Source organism: Acomys russatus, chromosome 7, assembly GCF_903995435.1.
Source record: "Acomys russatus chromosome 7, mAcoRus1.1, whole genome shotgun sequence".
NCBI lineage: Eukaryota > Metazoa > Chordata > Mammalia > Rodentia > Muridae > Acomys > Acomys russatus.
The window spans coordinates 51,711,437-51,734,571 of record NC_067143.1 but is presented as its reverse complement, the minus strand read 5'-3'; the positions used below and the strand labels follow the sequence as shown (position 1 = coordinate 51,734,571).

The 23,135-nt window shown below is 44.6% G+C and overlaps 2 protein-coding genes across 3 annotated transcripts in view; one reads left to right on the top strand and one right to left on the bottom strand.

Moving 5' to 3' along the window:
- Positions 1 to 23,135, top strand: part of Serpinh1 (serpin family H member 1) — a 671,742-nt gene that overhangs the window by 247,570 nt on the left and 401,037 nt on the right. The window lies entirely within an intron of this gene.
- Positions 19,055 to 20,020, bottom strand: LOC127191743 (olfactory receptor 2AT4-like). Its single transcript, XM_051149030.1, has one exon. It carries the CDS (start codon positions 20,018 to 20,020, stop codon positions 19,055 to 19,057), a length of 966 nt encoding a protein of 321 aa, XP_051004987.1.

The following is a 23,135-nucleotide window of genomic DNA, read 5'->3' as shown; positions in this document are numbered from 1 at the left end:
AGTACTGTTTGTCTCTTGCATACCATCATAGTGACCCCTTTCTCTGCTCAGTGCTACCAGTATTCTAGTCAGAGTGACTGTTTGAAAGCATGCGTTATGGGCTGGGCGTGCTGCTCAGTTGGCAGGGTACCTGCTGAGCATGCATGACTCTCTCAGTTCAACCTCCTGTACCACGGAAAACCAGGTGTGGTGGTCACGTCGCTCTCTAATCCCATAGCTCGGGAGGTGGAGACTGGAAGTTCAAAGTCACCCTTGGTATATATGGAGATCATCTTGGGCTACATGGGGCTGTCTCAAAACAAACAAACAAACAAACAAACAAACAAACCAAAACCAGAGCCCTAGAAGTTCAGCTGCATCCCTATACCTTTCCTTTGCCCTCTCCTCAGCCTCGGCACTTTCTATTTTTGAGATAGGGTTTTTACCATGAGCCCTGGCTGTCCTGGAACTTTCTACAGAGAGCAGGCTGGCCTTGAACTCACAGAGACCCACCTGCCTCTGCCTCCTGAGTGCTGGGATTACAGGTGTGCGTGAGCACTCCAGGCTCTTGGCATGGTTCTAAAGCCTTGCATACCTGACCCTGTACTGTCTTTCCCTCCTCCTTCTGTCCCTCTGTTGGCCTCACTGAGCTCCATGAAGTGGCCGCTCTAGGGGGCCTTTACTGCTGTGGAGCTCTGTTTCCTAGCAGCAGCTTTCTGGGTGGAATACAGTCAACATGGAGGCAAGCCCAGTCAGTCTATTCAAAAGGCTTGAAAACGCGAAAGCTGCCTCCGTAGCATGTCTGCTGTGATATTAGAACCCCTCTGTCCATTCCATCAGTCTGCGCACTGTGGGCCAGGCTCAGTTCCAGCCTTGGGGGCCCAAAGATGTTGCCTACATTTTCCTTTTATTACATTTTCTGCTACTTTTTGTAGTTTCATTTAAACGTTGAATTGCTTTACTGGTTCCCCTACCCCATTCATCATCTAGGGCAGAAGTTTCCAGTGATTTCACATTATATGGGTCCCATAAGATGTTAGGAGAAGGGAAAGATCCTATAGCCAATTGTTAAGAACCTTTTCTTTTGAAGCTTAACATTAAGTGTGTATGTGTGCGTGCGCGTGTGCATGCATGTGTGTGTGCATTATGCATGCATACAATCATGCATGTGTGTGAGTATGTGCCTGCATGTGTATGTGCTTTCATGTGTGAATGCATACAAGCATGCGTGAGTGTGTGTGTGTGTGTGTGTGTGTGTGTGTGTGTGTGGTGTGCACCTGAGTTCAGATGTCTATAGGCCAATGGCATTGGAGTCCCTGGAACTGGAGTTACAAGTTGTTGTGAGCTGCCCACATGGGTGCCAAGAGTCAAACATAAGTCCTTTGGAAGAGCAGGACATGCCCTTAACTGCTGATCCATCTCTCCAGCCCCTTATGAACCTTAAAAAAAAAACAAAAACAAAAACAAAACAAAACAAACAAACAAACAAACAAACAAACAAAACAGATGGGCAGCATCGGTTAATACAGTGAAGGCTCCTAGGAGTCCTGGAGTCAGGGAAACCAGATGTCTGGTTTTGTGACTTTGTTAATATTTGGCTTCAGACATCATTTTTAAAGGGACAGCTCCTGGCAGCATGGCACGGCTCTGAGGAGGGAAGACGACTAGGGCTGAATGGAGCCTGAGGCTTTCTCTGCCCCTGTGCTTTGCGTTCTTCCTAGAAACATGATGCATGAGTGGCCAGCCATGTTCCAGACCTGCAGTGCAAAGACCTGGGCCAGGAGTTGCAGACCATGGTAACCAGGCAGGGCAGGATGGCCTGGCACTTGGTTAAAATGTGATAGAGAAGCATCTGCCCTGGGCCGTGAAGGGCAGAAGAGGTGTATGAGTTGACCCCGCGTGAGCACAGGACCTCCAGGACTGGGCAGCGGCCCCAGCCTGTGCCTCAGAGCCCTAGAGCTAGGAATGAACAGAGATGCCCCTGGGGAGCCAGGCAAGAAGGAAGGCATGGGCCAGAACTCTCCCACAGGGGCCAAGGAAGTGTGGCCACCATGCATGGGGCGTGGAGTCTGCCATCATGAGGCACAGTCTCCTGGGCCTAATTACCAGTCAGCTCAGACCACAAATGTGGCCGCCACTCAAGGCCTAGCTTTCCTCTGGGAGCCTGCAAGATTCATTGCTTGTCTGGAACTAGCAACTGGGGAGTGAAGAATGTAGGGACCCAGATTCCCAGGGATTCATTAGAGCCCCCAGGCCCCGCCCCCTGCCATCAATGAGATCTGTTTCTCTTTCAGGGGCCAAATTAAGCAACAGGAATCTTGGGAGCTGGGCAGCAAGGAAGTAAGCATTGCTGCCTGTGCGGGTGACAGGTCCTTCTGTCCTCAGTGGGACTGGGTCTCTGGAGATGCTAACTATCCCCCGCAAACATGCCGTTGCCAAGGGCATCTGGGATTGTTTCCATCACTTAAGAGCCGCCCTGTGTGAAGCACATGTCAGCATCTTAAATCACCCTCATCTCCATGGTAACTGGATTGTACCAAGCACTCACTATGAGCCAAGTCCGAGGCTGGGCCTTTCCTGTCATTACATCACTTTAACAAACAGCTATACTGAGCTAGAATTCACGTACAGCTACCTGATTCACCAGTGTAAATGTGAATTTAGTTTTCAATATATTTGTGGAGTTGTATGTCTATTGTTAAAAGCCCTTTTGTATTTTTAATTATTTTTTTCTGTGTCTTGGCTGAAGTCGGGTGGGGGTGAGGTATATGCATGTATGAATGGAGGTGCCTGCAGAGTCCAGAAGAGGGCATCGGACCCCCTGGAGTTGTAGACACAGGAGGTTGTGAGTCTCCATGTGAGTTCTGGGAGCCCAACTTAGATCCCCTGCAAGTGCAGTGTGTGCCTTTAACAACTAAGCCATCTCGTTAAGCCACAAAGGTACTTTTAGAACCTTTTTATGTCCCCTACCAAAGACATTCTGCATCCATTAACACTCACCTCCCTCCCCTGTCAGCCCCCCTCAGCTCCCCTCAGCTCCCCTCAGCCCCCCTCAGCTCCCCTCAGCCCCCCTCAGCTCCCCTCAGCCCCCCTCAGCTCCCCTCAGTTCCCCTCAGCCCCCCTCAGCTCCCCTCAGCTCCCCTCAGCTCCCCTCAGCCCCCTCAGCTCCCCTCAGCCCCCTTCAGCTCCCCTCAGCTCCCCTCAGCTCCAGGTAATGGTGACCAGACTATCTCTTTATTTTATCGACCCTGGGTATCTCATGTGAACGACACCGTATGACGTGTCTTTTGTGTCCTGCTTGAATCACCTACCAGAATGCATTCCAGGCTCTTCCATGCTGTTCATTTATCTGTATACATGTGATAGCCCATTTTTGTTTTTTTAAAAGCAGTTATATTGAGATATAATTCACGGACCACACAATTCACTCATCTAAAGTATATAATTCAATGTAGGCTCTTTGTATATTATGTTGTTTAAAAAAATCTGTGTTTGAAATAGCATCTCCTATAGCCCACACTGGCCTCAAATTCAATAGGTGGCTGAGGGAGAACAGCATTGAACTTCTAACCTCCTGCCCCCTAGGTGCCCAAGGCCCCCAAGCACAAGAGTTACAGGCGTGCACTGTCCTCACGGTTCCCACAGCTCATCTCTAAACATAGAAACAACATTAACCACTTTAATAACTTTAAAAAGACATTTTTAATTATTTATGTGTATGTGTGTGTCTCTGTCTGAAGGCATGTGGGGGCTGCCAGAGACTGGGATCTGGCAGTGGATCTCATGGAGCTACGACTACAGGTGGCTGTGAGCTGCCTGACATGGGTGCTGGGATTTGAACTGCAGACTTCTGGAAGAGCAGGAAGTACTCTTGACCACTGAGCCAGCTCTCCGGCCCCAGGCTTAATTATTTGTAAGTCTTAACTACACCTAGAGTGTTGTTGTGCGGCCATCACTGCTGTTTCCAAAAGTCTTCTCATTACTACAAATAGAAATGCTATTAATCATTAAATAATAACACTCTGTCATCTCCCCTCTCCCCACCCCTGTGGTACTTCCTAATCTATATTCTGTCTCATGAATTTATGCAACATTTTTCCTTTTATATCTGGATTGTTTCATAAATCCATTCAAGGCTTTGCCATGTTAGGCTGAAATTATAAGAATCCCACTCCTTTTCATAGCTGAGTAATACTCCAGCGTGCATAGATTTCACATTTTATCTTTTTTATCATTTTGATGCACATTTGAGTGGCTTCTTTCAGTAATTGTGAATAGTGCTCCCATGAACAATTGGTGCACACATTTTTATTCGTGTGTGTGTGTGTGTGTGTTCACATGGAAACATGTACACACGTATGCAAGGTGGGCAAAGGTCAGCCTCTGATGTCATACTCAGCCATCCACGTCCCTGGGACTGCATTTCACATTGGCCTGGAGCTTACTGAGTAAGCGATACTGGCTGGCCGATGAGCCCCAGGGATCCTCCTGCCTGAGTCTCCCCAGCACTGAAGTTATGAGCATGAGCTGCTTGATGTATTTTTCTGTGGGTCCTCAGAATCGAATTCAGGCCCTAGTGTTTGTGAGAGAAGCACTTTTCTGGCCACACCGCTGTCCCCTGCATACCTATCAGTGATGTAGGAGGAATCCATTTCTTCATGTCCTCAGCAACACAGGACATAGCTCAGGTTGCCCTAGAACTCACCATGTGGCCTGGGTAATTCTTGGAATTGTATCTGGCCTCCCTGACTATTCCTTCATTAACTACAGGGGTTCTGGTGAGTGTGAGACAGTGTCTCATACTGTTGCTGTGCATTTTCCTATTAATTAATGGCATCAAGGGCTTATTGTCTGTTGTACATTTTCCTTAGAGAGATGTGCATTTATGTCCCTTACCCATTTAGAAATTGAGAGTTATCTGTGTTGCTTAATTGTGGGAACTCTTCATGGTCTCAGGATTCTAGTTCTTCTCTTCATTTTGTGTATTGCCAGTTTAATTAACTAATTAATTACATTTATGCTGTGTGTGTGCATGCACATGTGTGCAAGCGCCTGTGTAGGTCAGCGGGGTGTACTAGATCTGTGTGGCTGGAGTAACATGTGAATGTCCTGATCCAATGCCAGTCCTCTGGTAGAGCAGTAAGTGCTCTTAGCTGCTGAGCCATTTCTGCAACCCCATCTTTCATTTTCTAGGAAGTGGCTTTTGAGAGCTTGGAATATGAGCTATAAAAAGTCTTATTTCTATTAATAACACTTCTGTGCCTTATATTAATGAAAAGAAGTGAAAATAATTTTTCTAATGGTTTTTAACTTTTTATTGATTCTTTGAGTTTCACATAATGTGCCCCAGTTCCATTCATCTCTCCATGCCCTTGCATCCTCCCCCTGCCATTGCAACCTCCCCCTCCCCCCCAAAAAAAACCATACACACAAACAAAGCAAAAAAAAAAAAAAGTGGCTTTTGAAGCACAATATTTTAAAATTCTGATGACAGTTATTACCATCTTAATGACATTAAGTTTTCCTATTTATTTGCCTTTATTTGTTTGTTATTTTTGTTTCATACCTAAGTGATGATGGCCAAATCCAAGTTTATGAAAATGTGCTTTTTCTCTCCTTAAGATTTGTGTTGTTTTACTTTACACATTGGATCTTTGATCTGTTCAAGTTGTTGAAGGAGAGATAAACCTGTTTTTGTTATCATCCCAAGTGTGGGATGGGGAACAGTCATGTGAGAGAACAGGTGAGGTTAATCCACTAGAAGGCAAACCACCTCGGGCTGGAGCTTGATTGTTGCCAGCTGAAAAGATCTGTGAACAGACTCTGGGAGGAGATATATAAATGAGCCCCCAAACTGGAGGTGGGGCTTTTAGAGACTTGGAATAGTTTTGGCTGTTCATCGCTGCACTTCGAGATGCTCCTAGAGAGAACCGCTTGAGGGAAGGCTTCAGGGCTCCAGGCTCCTGCTGAGGTTCCGGGTTCTGGTTGCTCCAGGTTTCAGCAGAAGAAATCCTGCTGATTATGCCAGGAGAATCGCTCCTCGGAACTGATATCCTTATGGATTTGTTATTGTATTCTTTAATCCTCTTTTCCTATTGTTTCGGTTAGGCGAGTTGTCAGTGACGTACTCTCGGTTAATAAGTTCATAATAAAATATATTTGTTGAGAAGATTGAGCCTACAAGTTGTATTTTTGTATTCAGTATACAAGCTATTTTAAATATTACTATGCATGTTTATAATATAACTTGATGCATACTGTATGAGTTGTGTAAATAATGTACAAGGATCCGAATTCATTCTTCACGTGTGCGGCTGTATGTGGAGGCCGAAGTTAGCCTGGGGCATTTTCTTCAATCACTGTCCACCTTGTTTGTTGAGACAGAGTCTCTCACCAAGCCAGGAGCTTGTCTGTCAGTTGGGCTGACTGGTCAGCCAGCAAGCCCCAGAACTCTTCTTGTTTCAGCCTCCCCAGTGCTGGCATTACAGACACATGTGACTGTGCCCAGGTATTTTTATGTTGGTTCTGGGGATTCAACTTAGGTTCTCATCAAAAGCTGCAAGCGCTTTACCCCCTGGGCCATCTTCCCAGCCCTCCAGACTCATTCCTCTGCATAAAATTATCCAGCTGTCTCAGCACATTCTGCTGAAGACACTATCACTTTTTCAGGGATTGGTCTTGGTGCCCTAGTCAAAAGTCAGCTGACAATACATGGCGTAGCCCAGATCTAAAGCTTGAGGGCTAGCCCAGTGACCTACCACGGCCCACTACTGCCCTCTCACAGTATGTTCCAAAATTGAGAAGTGAGAATTCTTAGGCTCATTCTTTTTCAAGATCACTTGTGTCTTAGTTTGGGTTACTACCACCGTGATGAAACATCATGACCAAGAGCAAGTTGGAGAGGAAAGGGTTTATTTGGCTAACACTTCCACATGTAGTCCATCAGGGAAGGAAGTCAGGACAGGAACTCAAACAGGGCAGGAACCTGGGGGCAGGAGCTGATGCAGAGGCCACGAAGGAGTGCTGCTTACTGGCTTGCTCCCCATGGCTTGCTTGCTCAGCCTGATTTCTCATAGCATCCAGGCTCACCTGCCCGGGGTGGCACCACGCATAGTGGTCTGGGCCCTCTCACATCAATCAAGAAAATGTCCTGCAGACTTGCTCACAGGCCAATCTGTGGGAAGCATTTTTTCTCAGCTGAGGTTCCCTTGCCCAGATAGCTAACTTATTTCAAGCTGACAAAACAACAACAACAACAACCAAGCAAGCAACCAACCAAGAATTTTGAGGACAATATTGAAAAGAGACAAATAAGGGAGACCTTGTCTTCTCATTCTTGCACTTAGGAGGAAAGGCTTTCGCTCCTCCACCAGTGAGATGACTTACTGTGGGTTCCTCACGAGTGCATATTCTATTCTGAGGAAGTTCCCATTTAGTCCCAGCTTTCTGTGTGTCTTGCCTTGAAAGGGGGTTGAGTTCTGTCAAATGTTTTCAATGCCTCAATTAAGGTGGTCATGTGATCCTCCCATTCCCCGTCGCTCTGTTAGTGTGCTGCCTTAGATAGAGTCTAATGTATCTGGACACTCTTCCAGTCTGTGGTGAATTTTATGTGGTCACAGTGTATCCCCGTTTGGAAATGGATTCAATTGGCTAATGTTTACTGAAAGTTTTTGCATCTATATTCACAGAGGGTATTGGTGTACTGGTGTTAGTTTTCCTTTGATATCTTTGTCTGGCTCTGATATGAAGCTGATGCTGAGTTCATCTAATGACTTACACAGTGTTCTTCCCTCTTTCCTACCTTGCTCTTTTTTCTTTCTTTCTTTCTTTTTTCGAGACAGGGTTTCTCTGTGTAGCCTTGGCTGTCCTGGGCTCGCTTTGTAGACCAGGCTGGCCTCGAACTCACAGCGATCCGCCTGCCTCTGCCTCCCGAGTGCACCACCATACCCAGCCTGGTAATTGTTCTTTAAGTGAATATATCCTTTGCTCTGGACTTTTATTTGTTCTAAGGTTTTTTTTTTTTTTTTATTCAGCCTCTCTACTTGCACATTTATGATATTTTTTCGTTGACCGAGTAGGAGAACTGGAGAAGGGAGGAAGAGATCCTAAGGTTCCATGTGATGAGGAAGCAGAAGTGAGAAGGCACTAACTAGGAGAAGAAGAGGAACCAGCTGAAGGTGAGGGGGAGCCAGGAGGGATGGCTGTGGGGAAGGAGAACAAAGCACACAGTTTCATCATTACTTTGTTATTTAAAAAAATATACATATATATATGTGTGTGTGTGTGTGTGTCTTCTGCTTGAGAGGTGTTCACTACTAAAGGAAGCACAAGGGTTAATAAAGGAAAAAAGACTGGAAGCTGACGCTTTCATTTCCTGATTTCTTATTTTCATTTTAAAGGATATTAACTTTGTATACTTGTTCTCACTTCCCTTTGGTCCTGAACAATATTAGTTGTATCATTAATTTTACTTTGTCAAAGTTCAGCACATTAATTTCTATTCCATAGCTATAATTCCCAGAGTGCTTCATTCCTGGTTCTATATTTAAATGCTACTCATCATTGTCACTTTTATCACCGATTCTTAATTCTGGTCATTCTTTATTTTGAGTCATCTAGTGGCTGTCTGCATTTCCTTACGTAAGAGGCTTTCAGAGTGGACCCCACGGGCACTGTGTCCCCCACTTCCTGTGCGTCTGGAAAGATTTGGCTGTTACCTTTAGGCTTGAATGAGCATTGTTCATCATGTCATGATACTGACGTGGAGAAGTGCTTTTGCTTTCTCTTTGAAGTTTGCTCGCACCATGGAGGTGTACCCAGGTAACCCCTTTTTTTTAATCTTGAAATCTGCTATATCCTTTAATGCTGTAGAATTAGTTCTTTACTTCATGGAACTTTTTTCCTATTTATTTTTGAAATACTCTTTCTATTGCACTCCCTGACGCCTTCACTTCAAAGACATCAAAGAGCCTAATGAGAAATGCTTTCCTACTGCTCATCTTCCCTCCACTTAGGCTCTGAAAAGAAGGATAGTCTTTCTCTCTCTCTCTCTCTCTCTCTCTCTCTCTCTCTCTCTCTCTCTCTCTCTCTCTCTCTTTTTCTCTCTTTCTCTCTTCCCCCCTATAACATCTATTGATGACCAACTGTCTGCCACATTACTTCTTTTTTTTCCCCCTGAGATTTATTTACTTATTATGTATACAATGCTCTGCCTGAATGTACCTGCAGGCCAGAAGAAGGCGCCAAATCTCATTATAGATGGTTGTGAGCCACCATGTGGGTGCTGGGAATTGAACTCAGGACCTCTGGAAGAGCAGGCAGTGCTCTTAACCTCTGAGCCATCTCTCCAGCCCCCACATTACTTCTTAACTCACAGTATTTAGCCCTTGGCTAGGGAACGGTGTGGTGTGGTGGTGTACACCTGAAATCCCAGCACATAGGAGGCTGAGGCAGGAGTATTTTAAGTCCAAGCCCAGTCTCTCTGCATAGTAAGATTCTATCTCAAAACAAAACAAAACAAAACAAAACTGACCAACAAAACCCCCATACAAAAGAAGCAAAATGCTTCAGAATTTGTTCTGACTTTGTGCAGAGCTCCAGGAACTAGAATGACTAGAGCCCATTGTCAAATAAGGACGCTGCTAAAGATATGTTGTCTCATCTGTATGGGAGACACAGGACCATCAAAGGGAAGCAGAAGGAGGAATTTGTATCTTCAGCACTCAAGGATCAGATGTGAAGAGAGGGTTGAGATGGTGGCTGTGAGTGAGGGGATGGTGGTAGCTGTGACCATGGACCAGATAGGCCACTATGTGTGCGTAGATGGAACTGTCGCTCAGAATTCCTGAGCTCTCCATCTTGTCTCTGTCCATATCCCCTCAGGCTACATTTCCTACTCCCAAGGGTTTCTTCTACATTAGGTGCTTGGCCTAGCAGTCTTGTCTTCAGAGGCAGTTCTCTTGTTCTTCACCATGATAGATTCTCAGAGAGCTTTGTGTTGCTTGTGGTGGGACACAGGGACAAACAGTACTGTTTCCCTGTGTCCCAGCTACACACACACACACACACACACACACACACACACACACACACACACACACATTCTGCCTAGACAGAGAACATACGGTATGTGCAGTTATGTGTCTTTCTGAACCTGGCTTGTTTCACTTAGTGCAGTGATCTTTCAATTGCAGTCATGTTCCTGAAATATGCAATGACTTTGTTCCTCTATACAGCTGCATAAAATTCCATCATACATACTTGAATCTCCTTTTCTCTATTCACTCATCTGTTGGTGGACAGTCACCTAGTTCCATTTCCTGGCTGATTATAAATAGTGCAGCCATGATGAAAATTACAAGTATCTCTGAGGGATGTTGAATTAAGAGTTCTGTAGACCCAGAGTACCGTAACTGGGTGCTCTCTCCTCAGAAGAGAGGATCCTGGGTAAGGAAGAGGAGAATTAGGAAGACAGTCCAGTGATTGGCTCTGAATGTGGAGGGAGGGCCAGGCACTGCAAACTAACAAAAACATCTTAGGCTGCCAGTGACAGAAAACTAACCACCAGTGACTTTTGGGGTTCTTGTTTGAAAATAACAGAGAACACCTCAGACTGATTTCACCAAATAAAAGTTACACTAAAGGAACACTTTCAGAAGTAACAAACTCTCTAAATATTGGCTTATTGGCAACTGAAATGGAGGGGATCTATCCCGGGAGAGGCCTTTAGTGAGACAGAGAAATACCAGGGCACCTCACCGGGCTCTTGCAACAGCTCTTGGCTCCTCCTAGACCTTGCTACTCATTATTTCCCCTGTCTCACTTCCATTTCTGTTACTGTGGTGAGACATCTGGCAAAAAAAGAAAATTAATGGAGGAAGGATTTATTCCACTTACAATTCCGAGTTATAGTCGATCACTGAGGGAAGTCAAGACAGGAACTCAAGAAGCAAGCCACATCACACCCATTTTCAAGAGCAGAGAGAGGGGCTGGAGAGATGGCTCAGTGGGTAAGAGCATTGCCTGCTCTTCCAAAGGTCCTGAGTTCAATTCCCAGCAACCACATGGTGGCTCACAACCATCTGTAATGTGATCTGATGCCCTCTTCTGGCCTACAGGTGTACATGCAGACAGAACACTGTATACATAATAAATAAATAAATAAATAAATAAACAAACCCTACTTTCCTATCTTAAAAAAAAAAAAAAAAAAAAAAGAGCAGAGAGAAATGAACATGATTTACTTCCTTGCTTGCTCTCACATGGCTAATTCCTTTTTTACACTGATCAGGACCTCCCAGCCTAGGGAATGGTACTGCCTACAGTGGGCTGGGTCTTCCAAGGTCAGTTAAGAATCAGGAAAACTCCATCTAGACATGGATGGCTATAGACCAACCTAATCTAGACAATTCTTCACTCAGACAATCTTTGTAGGTGTTTCTAGTCTGTGTCAAGTTGACACTTAAAGCTAAGCAGCACATATACCCTGATGCTTCCTTTACAATGCTCAGGACTGATAGCCACTTCTCCAGAAAAAACAAATGAAGTGGATCATGGATGGAAAAAATTTCCCAAAACTAGAAATTACCATGACAACAATAACAACAACAACAACAAAATAACATAAAATAATAGCCAAATATTTTCCTGGTGCTCATTATTGTGTTTGAAGTAGATACCTTCATAATCCTACCAATGCATATTATGTATTTATTTGTATTCTATGTGTAAGAAAAATTTGAGACTTCTGTAGAAGACAGTGTAAAATAGGGCAAAACATAACAAAAAATAATTTAGAAGGGAAGAGAAGAACAGTGGCTATTTTTAGGCTCTTGAAAAAGAAAGGTGCAAAAGTTAAATAATAGGCTGCGAGTTCTTGTCAGCCACGGCAGAAAAGAATTGGGTGGGGCATGAGGCATGCCATTCCCTGGAAAAAGAAAGGTCAATGAGTTTACTTTCAGGTAAGACATTTTCTTCCACCAGGAGAAAGTTCCAGAGCAATGCTAGGTGATATTATGGCCGTGAAGTTCAAGTCACCATTCTGTATGGTAGTATCAAAAGCCAGTGCACACTTAGAACTCACTATTTGCTAATTTGTATTGGAATGCTGTGGAGGTTTGAATAGGTGTGGCCCTGTAGACTCGTCTGTTTGAATGCTTGGTCCATAGGGAGTGGCACTATTAGGAGGGTGTGGCCTTGTTGGAGGAAGTGTGTCACTGTGGGAGTGAGCTTTGAGGTCTCCTATGCTGCCTGCGGATCAGGCTATAGACCTCTCTGCCTCTCCAGCACCATGTCTGCCTGCCCGCTGCCATGCTCCCACCATGATGATAATGGACTGAACCTCTGAAACTGTAAGCCAACCCCAATTAAATGTTTGCCTTTATGAGAGTTGCTGTGGTCATGGTGTCTCTCTTCACGTCAATAGAAACCCTAATGAAGACAAATGCAAGTCCCTGGGCCTCAGCCAGTATCCACTAGATTGAAAAGGCAGGTGGGAGCCTGGCATTTTGTGTATTAATAAGCCTGCAGCATGGTTTACCCGGGCACTGACGTGTGAACACCATGGGTGGTGAGGCCTGGAGAATGCAGGGAAACTTGGTATTCAGTGTCCCCGCCAACCGCCCTTGGGTCCCTGAGCCTTGTGAAGAACATTGACCCTAGACTTAGTTCTTGGGTACAAATCCACCCCTTGCTCCTCCAGTGATGACAAGGAAGTGGCACTAGTGAGCAAAGATAGCTTCATGAAAATGAAATGAGTCTCAGCTTGGGGACCAGCCTGTAGCTGTGGTTTTCTTCCACTTACTCCAAGTCTTTCAGAAGTGCCACTCTCAACCCTTGGACCTGTGCAACGTCCAATGATGAGATGAGATGAGTGTGTGTGCACGTGTGTGTGTGTGTGTGTGTGTGTGTGTGTGTGTGGACATGGACATAAATGCAGAATGACACATGTCTTCTTAACTTTTATTTCTTTATTATTACTTGTATGTGTCCTTGAATGTGTGTACATGCATGGCACAGCATGTGAAAATCAAAGGACGCTTAGGAGATAGTTTTTTGTTTCCAATATGAGTCCCACTCAGGTCCTCAATCTCATGAGCTCTTGAGTGACACCTCCAAGAAGTAGGAGAACGCAGACATGAAGAAACAGTCCCAATTCTTAGCTGCATATGACTTTTCTAATGAGGAAACATGAAAGCATTAAGAAGGTAGCCATCATTCATCACAATAGGGCTTGGCTTGGAGACAGGATACTAGCTAGAAATGTTTCTTTTTTCTTTTACAGCATAGTTAGAAAAGATAGTTTTAAGTGCTTTTTAACAGAAATAAGGATAAGCAGATAGCCAAGTCAGCTTTGAAATACATGGTAAGCTCAAAGGACCATCCTCGTAGCCAATAGGAAAACCTACACACTTAAAGTCTATAATAAAATGATTTGGTCCTCCAGCAGACCATTGATAATAGAACAAAATAGGTCATTCAGAAGCAGGCATGGTATGTGAGGATCTTATAAAAACAATGAAGGATGGATTTTTAAAAAATATCTATTTTTCCTTTTAATAACTATCTGTTTGTTTCTGTGTTTTGCCATATGTATCTATTATCCACAAAAGCCAGAAGAAGACATCAGATTCCCTGAAGCTGGGGTTAAAGGCAGGTATGAGCTGCCTGAGGAAGGTGCTGGAAACTGAATTCAGGTCCTCTTGAAGCAGTAAGCACTCTTAACTGGTGACCTATCTCTCCAAGTCCTAAGACAAACTGTTTTGTGTTGTTTTGTTTTTGAGACAGTGTCTCACTCTGTAGTCCTGGCTGTCCCGGAACTCACAGAGATCACTTCTCTTCCCAAGTGCTGAGATTAAAGGCATGTGCCATGATGCCGGGCTTTGGGACCGACTTCTTGGATGCAAAGATTCTTTTCTTATTCCTTCAACAGAGAGAATCCCCACGTGTTCTCAAGCTATAAGAGGAAGAACGAAGAGGAAGATGCTCCTGAGAGTTGGAAACTCCTTTGTGATACAGACGGCTGGACACACTGAAAATATGCGGATCACAAATGTGATCAATTCAATTGCATTAAATCAAGGGTTTCTCCTTAACAAGTAACAAGTTCCAAAGTGGGCAAACAGGTGGGTAATTTAATGTCTGTAATGAGCAAACAGACATGAATCCCCCAAAGAGGTAAACTAAGAGGAAATATAAAACAAAGAACTAAATTTCCTAATGTGCAATTGCACAGGTAGACTTTCTGGCTGCTGAGAGTGAATATAGAGATGTCCACATTCATTAGTAAGCAGAGACGTGTGAATTCAACAGATCCAGGTATCTTCTTAGCTTGGTAAGAAGGGCAAAGGTTTGCCCTAGGGAGATGGCTTCATAAAGTGCTTCCTCTACACGCTCGAGGACCCAAGTTTGGATCCCCACACCCATCTAAAAAGCTGGGAGTGGTGTGGTGCACCCCAGTAATCCAAGCAGATTACTTGGATTGTGGCTCCCCAGAGCTTGCTGCCACATCCAGGGTGACTGATCAGTGAAAGACACTGAAAAAAACAAACAAACAAACATCATTAACATCTGGCCTCTACATGTACTCAAACACACATGTGTGCATACACAAACACACATGAACACATACACATTTCCTTACACACACACAAGCAAAAATTTCAAGTTGAATAATATCAGATTTTGGCAAACATGTAAAGAGATGGGGACCAAATGGTCAGTTGCTTCCAGAAGTGTAGGTGGCATAGCCAATATGTGAGAAAATGACCTTAAAGCACACTCAATTTTGTCATTTGCAAGAATTATTTTCTACAAAGTTATACTGAGTTAGTGGACAAAAATCATTGTGTAGGAAAATAGATGGCTAGATTCCCAAAAGTTTAAAGTTAACATCCAAGTTTGTCATCCAAATAATGCATAGCCTTACTTCACAAGTGTTTGTGTTCAAAGAGACTTTATTTAATGAATATTGTCGATTCATTGTACTGCTAATAGCACTGTGACTCAAGCCTGCACCAAGCTTGTGTAACACACATTCTGCCTCTGTAGGCACATCACAGTCTTTTGCACTTGGACATTCTCAACAGGAGAGTTACTTGGAGGGACATTTTCAGTTGGAAAAAAACAAACCTATAAAACATTAGCATAGAAATGTGGGATATAAAAAAGAATGGCTTAAATACATCACATGAGGCCACATTGCTTCTTAGTCACTGGTCAGTGGGCCGTTAGGTACTTTCTACCTCTCCAGTATAGTAAATGACAGTGCCTAGGACACAAATAAACAAGTACCTCTGTGGGCCCCTGCTTTCAGTTCCTTTGGTGACTTACCCAGAAGCAGCGTTGTTGGATCCTACAGTAAGTCTACCTAACTTTTGGGTTGTTTGAAGCACAGACCTGGCTGGTCTGGACCTCACTATGTAGGCCAGGCTGGCCTCTGACTCACAGAGATCAACCAGCCTCTGCACCCCAAATGCTGAGATTAAAGGTGTGCGCCACCACACCCAGTTTGGTTTAGCTAGTTAAGGAACTGCCGTGCCCTCTTCCAGAACAGCTGTACCAACAGCTGTTACATTTCCTCCAACAGCACTCAAGCTTTCCGGTTTTTCCACATCCTGTCACGGTGCACGTGTGAAGGTCAGAGGACAACTTTCTTCCACCGTGAGGGTCTTAGGGATGGAACTTGGTGGCACGTGTTCTTACTCACCCAGTCGTTTTGCTAGGCTCCAAAATGTGTTTTTTCTTTGAGATAGATTGTGAATGAATGTCTTGAGTGGATGTAACAACTGTCAATAAAGTGCTGTTTAGCCAATAAGCTGGCCAGAAGGATAGGAAGTGGAAGGCGGGACTTCCCAGAGAGGGGGCGGAGCCAAGATTGACAGTTGAGAAAAGGATATGGGAAGAGGGTTGACAGTTGACAAGGAGGGGATGTGAGAGAGAAATGGCCCGAGGATCATAGTGGCAAGTGCTTGGTATATGTATGTTACGAAGTTTAGAGTAGTTTGTTTAGTTTACAAGTGTATTTCTATAAGTTTAGATCTGCCCCACGTGTAGTGCTAACAGCCTTTAAGTATGTTTCAGTTATTGGCTTTGTAGGCCAAACCAATACAAATTATTGTAACAATAGGATCTCCTCTACATAGTCCTTGGTCTTGCTATGTAGACCAGGCTGGCCTCAAACTCACAGAGCCCCACCTGTCTTTGCCCTTTGAGTGCTGGAACTAAAGGCATGTGCCACCATGCCCAGCTACATATTTTTGTTTTTAAAGTAGTCATCTTGATGAACATTTGGTCATCACTGTGGTTTTGATTTGCATTGTTCCAGTGGGTAGAGATGCTGATTTCCTCTTGTACTTATTGGCCACTTGCATGTCTTCCTCAAAGGTCTGTCTACTCAAGTGCTCCTAAATTTTCAAAGTGAGGGTTAGGCATGCTGCAGGCTTAGATGGAATTATGTGAATTTGTGTGTGTGTGTGTGTGTGTGTGTGTGTGTGTGTGTGAGAGAGAGAGAGAGAGAGAGAGAGAGAGAGAGAGAGAGAGAGAGAGAGAGACAGACAGACAGACAGACAGGCAGACAGACAGGCAGACAGACAGACAGAGAGGGATAAAGACAGAGACAGAGAGAGACTTTGATAGATACATAGATTAATGGTGTGTGAGTGTTTCTGAATATTGGAGTCAGGGTGTTGGGCATCTCTCAGCTATATCTACCACTATTCACACTTTTTAATTGAGCTGTTGGCATTTTTGTCATCAAGTGAGAATTCTCTGTATATATTATTGATAGCAATTCCTTAATTTGTTATCAGATATGGAACTGGCAAATATCTACTTCTGTTCTGTGATGCTCTTCACAGTACTGATAATATTCTTTAGCATAAAAATTGGGAAACAGTTTTAAAATGTGAAAAACAAAGAGACTGTGCCAATTAGTAGATGTGGCTATGGGTGGAAGGTATCACTGCTGCTTATGTGGTCACCGGTTCATCTTATGCATGATAAATAGTTAAAAGAAGCCCCTGAACTCCATCACCATGCCAAGCCGCTTTGTCTAGGATGTCTAGGAACAGCGCAGGCAAAAGCTCTTGCTAGGAACTGACATTGCTGTCCAAAAAGAGATTCTCAACACGGAACTCCAACACAGTGCAAGTTAACAAGGGGATAATTTTAGAATTGTTCATTGGTTGGCAATGGAGCTGAGAGAGTAAAACATCCTCTCCTCACATCTTTAGGTTAAATTCTAATAGCTACTGGAACTCAGGAGCTAGACTTCGGAGTCACCCGTCTCTTTTGAACTTGACGATGGTGGTCCCATTGAAGTCAGGATGGCACTGTCGAAGAGTGGAGACTAGGCATGCTGTGAGTGAATAAGGGTTAGATGGAAGGATGTAAGCCCCAATCCCTGTTTTCCAGAGTCAGTAAAGGAGGACACGCAGAGCTTTTCTTTGACTTGGCTTCAAGACTAAGCTTTCGTTGCTAACTCTAGCACAGTGGCTCTCAACCTTCCTACTGCTGCGAACCCTTTAATCCAGTTCCTCATGTTACAGAGCCCCCAACCCTGAATTATTTTTGTTGCTACTTCATAACTGTAATTTTGCTATTGTTATGAATCATAACGTAAATATGTTTGGAGACAGAGGTTTGTCAAAGTGGCTATGACCCACAGGTTGGAAACTGCTATAGTCTAGCAGGATCCGAGACTCCTGAAAATAGTGCCATGACTAACCCTGCCCTCTTCTGAGCTGCACCGTTATTCGAGCTCTGTCCTACTAAGTTTTTTGTTATGGTGACAAAACACTATGACCAAAAGCAGCTTGTGGAGGGAAGGGTTTATTTGGCTTACAGTTGTCAGTCCATCATTCAAGGAAGGAACCTGGAGGCAGGAACTGAAGCAGAGGACTTGGAAATCACAGAGGTGATGACCGCTGGCTCACTTCTCCTGCCTTGCTCCAGCCTAGGCCACCTGCCCAGGAATGTTATTACAGAAGACTGGGCTCCCTCACATCAGTCAACAATCAGGAAAATGCCAGCAGGCGGCATTGTAGTAGAAGAAGTTCCACAACAGAGAGTTTCTCTTTACAGGTGTGTAGAGGTTTGTGTCAAGCTACACCGAGTTTTACACAATAGAAAAATGGTTAGAGATTTGATTGGCGGAAACTCCTGATATTGGCATGAGACTATATATGAAAAGCAAGAAAAGAGATTATCCTGGACCTAGGCCACTCCACCTCTTACCTCCTAAATACTATGTATACTTACATTTGGTCTGGATGAACAGAACTGACAGGTTTTTAGAAAGAAACTTCCCCAGAGCTGGAGAGATGGCTCAGTTATTAGGAGCACTGGCTGCTCTTCCACAGGACCTGGGTTCAATTCCCAGCACCCACACAACAGCTCACAAGTGGTTATAGCTCCAATTCCAGGGGATCTGGCACCTTCACAGACATGCATGGGTAAGGAAACTGTAGGGTAGTGAGAATTAAAAGAAATGCCGAGCTTCTTGCCTATGTGGGTATGGTGAGACTCCCGCCCAGATCTTTAGTGGACTGGGCATGTGCCTCGCTCCTGCGACTCCAGGAGAGTCTAGTGGACAGAGGCACATCCCCTATGGAGCTGGAGGTGACTAATGCTGGGGCAGCTAAGACAGTTAGCAGCTTCCATTGTTCCCCATTGTCTTTCAAGTGGTTACTTCTGCAAAGAAGGCAAAAGTGAGTCACAGCTACATGTTGGGAACACTGGGGATTTTCAGAAAATTTGAGAGTAGATCCAGGAGAAAAGAATCTCTTGGCAGTGAAATACTGAAGTCTCTAAAATCAACAGTTTTGGAATTCATGGCATTCTGACCACCCCCTTCTCAGTTATATTTACTATCTTGTAAAACTTAAGGATGGCAACTTAAGGTGGAACAAGGATCCTACCCATTTAATTCCCAGAGAAAGGAAGAATTACAGTAGAAGAGACATATTATGAAAATTAGTGTTCTGCTTATTTAGCTGAGTGAATCTTCCACATTTTCCTCGCTATTGTTGTTGATGTTTATGAGAAAAGGCTTAGTATACACCAGTAGGGGGTAAATTTAGGGTTTTCCAATATTCTTTGAATCCTGGTGACATGTTATTTTCGTGATGGCTGCCTTGACATCCTTGTTCCTCAGGGTGTAGATGAGAGGGTTGAGAACCGGTGTGAGAATAGCGTACACCACGTTGCCCATGATGTGGAAGTCCAGGGGCAGGTCAGCCCTGTAGGCCACATAGGCTATGGCAATGGATGAGTAGTAGGTGCCTACCACCAGGAGGTGGGAGCTGCAGGTGGAGAAGGCTTTGGAACGCCCTTCCCTGGAGTTGATGCGGAGCACTGAGGCCAGGATGCGGGCATAGGAGAGAAGCACCAGCAGGAGGGGAAGGAAGGACACCACCATGGCGATGCAGAAGCCCATGAGGGTCTGGGGACTGGTGTCTGAGCAGGAGGCTTGGACCACGGCCAGGTGATCACAGAAGCAGTGGTAGATGTAGGCGATGTTGTCAAATGCCATCTGGGAGGTCTGTACCACTGCTGGGATGGGCAGGAGGAGAGCGGTGGTCCAGGCACTGGCTGCCAGCGCTGTGTTTGTCTGTGGGGTCATGTGGATGGGATAGTGCAGAGGGCGGCAGATAGCCACATAGCGGTCATAGGCCATGACCACCAGGATGAAGGCTTCTGAGCAGGAGAAGCTATGGAACAGATACATTTGCAAGAAGCAGGCAGGGAAACTGAGGAACCTGTCCCCAAGCAGGAACAGGGACAGCATCTTGGGGACAGTGGTTGTGGTGAAAAGGATGTCTAGGGCTGAGAGGTTGATTAGGAAGAAGTACATGGGTTTGTGGAGGCTGGGCTCTGCCACCACAGCCACCAGGATCAGGGCATTGCCCACCAGGATGAGCAGGTAGAGGAGGAGAAAGATGAAGAAGACAGGAAGGAAGAGGGACTTTTGCAGAGAGGGGATGCCTGTAAGGTAGAAGATGGTCTGAGAGTCCCCTGACCCATTACAGGCCATGTTCTCCATGGTGGGTTAAAGCCGGATGCTCAGGATGTTCCCACACCCATCTGTAAACAGAAGGATCCGAGGTTCTGGGGTGAGAATTACATCGTGGCCATTGTCGTCTAACCGAGATAACCAATGCATTTACTGCTAATTCTAAAAGAAGCACAATGGGCTCTGTCTTGTACCAGATTCCTCAATCTATGCTAGAGCTCCCTCTTTCCTTTAAAACCAAGCATGGATAAACCACTTGCAATATAAACATTATAGAAAAAAAAAAAACTACTTACAATGTAAGAGCAACCAAAGTACCCTGCAATATAAAAACTATGTGTCATTCACTGGGTAGATAAAGCTTTGTTGATCAGGAGAGAGGTTTTAGCCTCTTAGGATTGAAAGTCTTGTGGTAAAGAAAGGCATGAAGGAACCAATGACATACGTCATTTCAGGATGATGAGCACTGTGGATGAACTTGGGCTCTCTTTTCCATGTACAGCATGATTCTTTTGGGAATATCAGATCTCTTCAGTCAATTAAGTCATTTACTTTATCTTTGAGTTTTGTGTCAAGATTTTATTTTTTGAGAAGGAATAAAATTAATTACTCTCAAGTATCTGATGGGGTTGAAGACCAGATAGTTTGGTTTTACAGTTAAGCTTAGTTGTTTAGGGGTTAAGATGTTTTTAGGTCTAGATAGATGTTTTAAATTGATAGTGACAAGATGTGATGGAGATTGGTTTACACTCAGACTTTTAGACACACTAAGATAGGAAAGATGTTTTCTTCAATGCTGCCAAATACAGATAGCCAAAACACTATGAATGTAACATTTATATAATTCCTGATTGTTTCTTGGTTCCTCTTGCTGTAGGTAGTTTATTATATATGTGTGTGTAATAATATAAATGTATATGTAAAAATAAAAATAATAAAAAATAATTATTTAAATTTTTGTTTTTTATTTTTGGTACATTTGTAGCCCTGAAGTGGGGAGGGTGAATGATGCTTTATAGAAACACTGCCTTCCCAGTGTAACTGTTATATGTGCTGCCTAAGCGAGCACCCCAGTGCCCTTAACCCACCACTGACTCCCTTCTCTCTCGTTTGCTTGGTTGCTGTCTTCTTCTAAGTTGAGACATCTGCTCCCCTTCTCTGTGTGAGGGTCTGTCTGTCATTTTAGTGAAAAGAGGTGACACTGAGGGTGCTTTAGGTGCTTCTCTGGCAAGTTCTGCAAGATGGAATCCATGACAGTCTCTCTGCGGGCCCACTGACTGCTTCTCCCCAGCCAAGCAGACACCCTAATTAATCACTGTATGGCTGTCACCCAGCAGGTCTCCCTGCTCTCTGCTCAGAAGGTGCCATGCTGTTCTGAGGTGGATGGGGGTGATTTGTAGAGAACTTGAGATATGCTTGTAGTATCACTTCCCATGGAAAAGAGCTCTCAGAAGAATCAAAACAGAATGTTTCAACCCACAGATGTAGGGACTTAAGCTAAAGAAAATATTGGTTTATTCTCCGCCTTCGGCTTGTCCCCTGGACCATTGGAGCAAGTGTCTGCTGACACTGGTAATCAGATGCCTTTCATCTCAATGTCCCATGATTTCCATTCTCCCACTTTCTGACAACACATTTCTCATGCACAAACCATTATATAATAATAAGGGTTTTCCCCAGCCATCCCATCCCCTGGAGGTCAGACTTTGCACAGGAGGATGGGGGCTTTCCCAGGCCCCGCCCCAATGTGTTGAAATGCCAGGAAAATTGTGTCAAGCCTCTGCTTTCTGGGGGCATGGCCCTTTCTCCTTCCCAGTTCCCAAGAAATCCAGACATCAAGTTTCTAAGCCAAAAATATTTGGTCAGAGATTTCTACTTCCTCTTCTCTCGGGTGATAATATTTGAAGACTACATTTCAAATATTTCTCCAAGGTTCCATATGGCAGACTTTAAATTGGTGCCTGGCTTATACAAATACCTCATTGGTAATATATTCCTTGACTGGACAAAAGAATGAGCCAGCCTTGTTCCACACTGCAGCCCCTCTGCGAGCCAGACCCCCACATGCCAATAGATGCAGCAGTGGGGTTGCTTCACACCCTAAGGGACACTAACTGATCTACCTGGGACGCTGCTGCACTCGGCCAATCACGAGCTGTCTGTCCTCCCAGGGTCAGACTGAGCTGGAGGGGGAGGGACAGGGGCTGCTGGAGTATAAAACCTGAGAGGACAAAGCCTGAGTGCTCCAGCCACCCCTGCTGCTCCCTCCTGTGCCCACTGTTTGCTGACAGAGACATGGATGCTGAGTTCCTGGTGGAGTGCTTGCCTGTGGATTTTGACTGCTGTGTGGTGCTGGGTTGTCTAATAGGCTTGGGCCACCATCAAAGCAGGGTCTCTAAAGCTGCTCAGTTTCTCACCGCTCGGTATTTGGTGCCAAGCAGTAGTCATAGGAAACGCCAACATCTCCTCAGACTTTACTCCGTTTTCTAAGATGCAGTTGTTCTATTCTGAGTTAAAGGTTGTGTCTAAGTAATGCAGACCAAAATACCCAGCCCCAGGGAATCTTCTAGCATCAGTTCTACCACTGGAGGAGAGAGAAGGACAGATGGATGAGTCACCTGGATGTCCGTCCGACCTGTCCTTGATGTACATCTTCTCCCCTCAGAACCCTCCCTGCTGGTTATGCTTCTTAAAACTGAAGGAACTGTGCTGTCAGGATGGTGTGGTAGGTAAAAGCTCTTGGTGCACAGGCCTGATAACCTGAGTTTGATCTTCAGAATCCACAGTGGAAACAGAACCAACTCCCAAAAGTTGTCCTCTCATATTCATACTTGGGCTGGGGCACAGGTACACATGAACTCAAATATATCTCTCACACATCACACACACACACACACACACACACACACACACACACACACACACACACACACGGAAATGAAGTAATTAAGATTAAGAGAAGAATTGACTCTCGTCTAAGGCCACAGGGTGAGGAGTGAGAGCAGAGGGTTCTCCTGGAGCTAGCCTACCTGAAAGGTCAAAGCCCTACCTGTCAATCAAGAGTTTGGATGCTGGACCAGCCCTTATACCTTTCTTCTATGACCTTCATCATTGTTTATTGCATCTATACAGTAAGGGTTTTGAT

Coding starts and splice junctions, on each gene's coding strand:
- LOC127191743 (XM_051149030.1), bottom strand. CDS start 20,020: ATGGAGAACATGGCCTGTAATGGGTCAGGGGACTCTCAGACCATCTTC.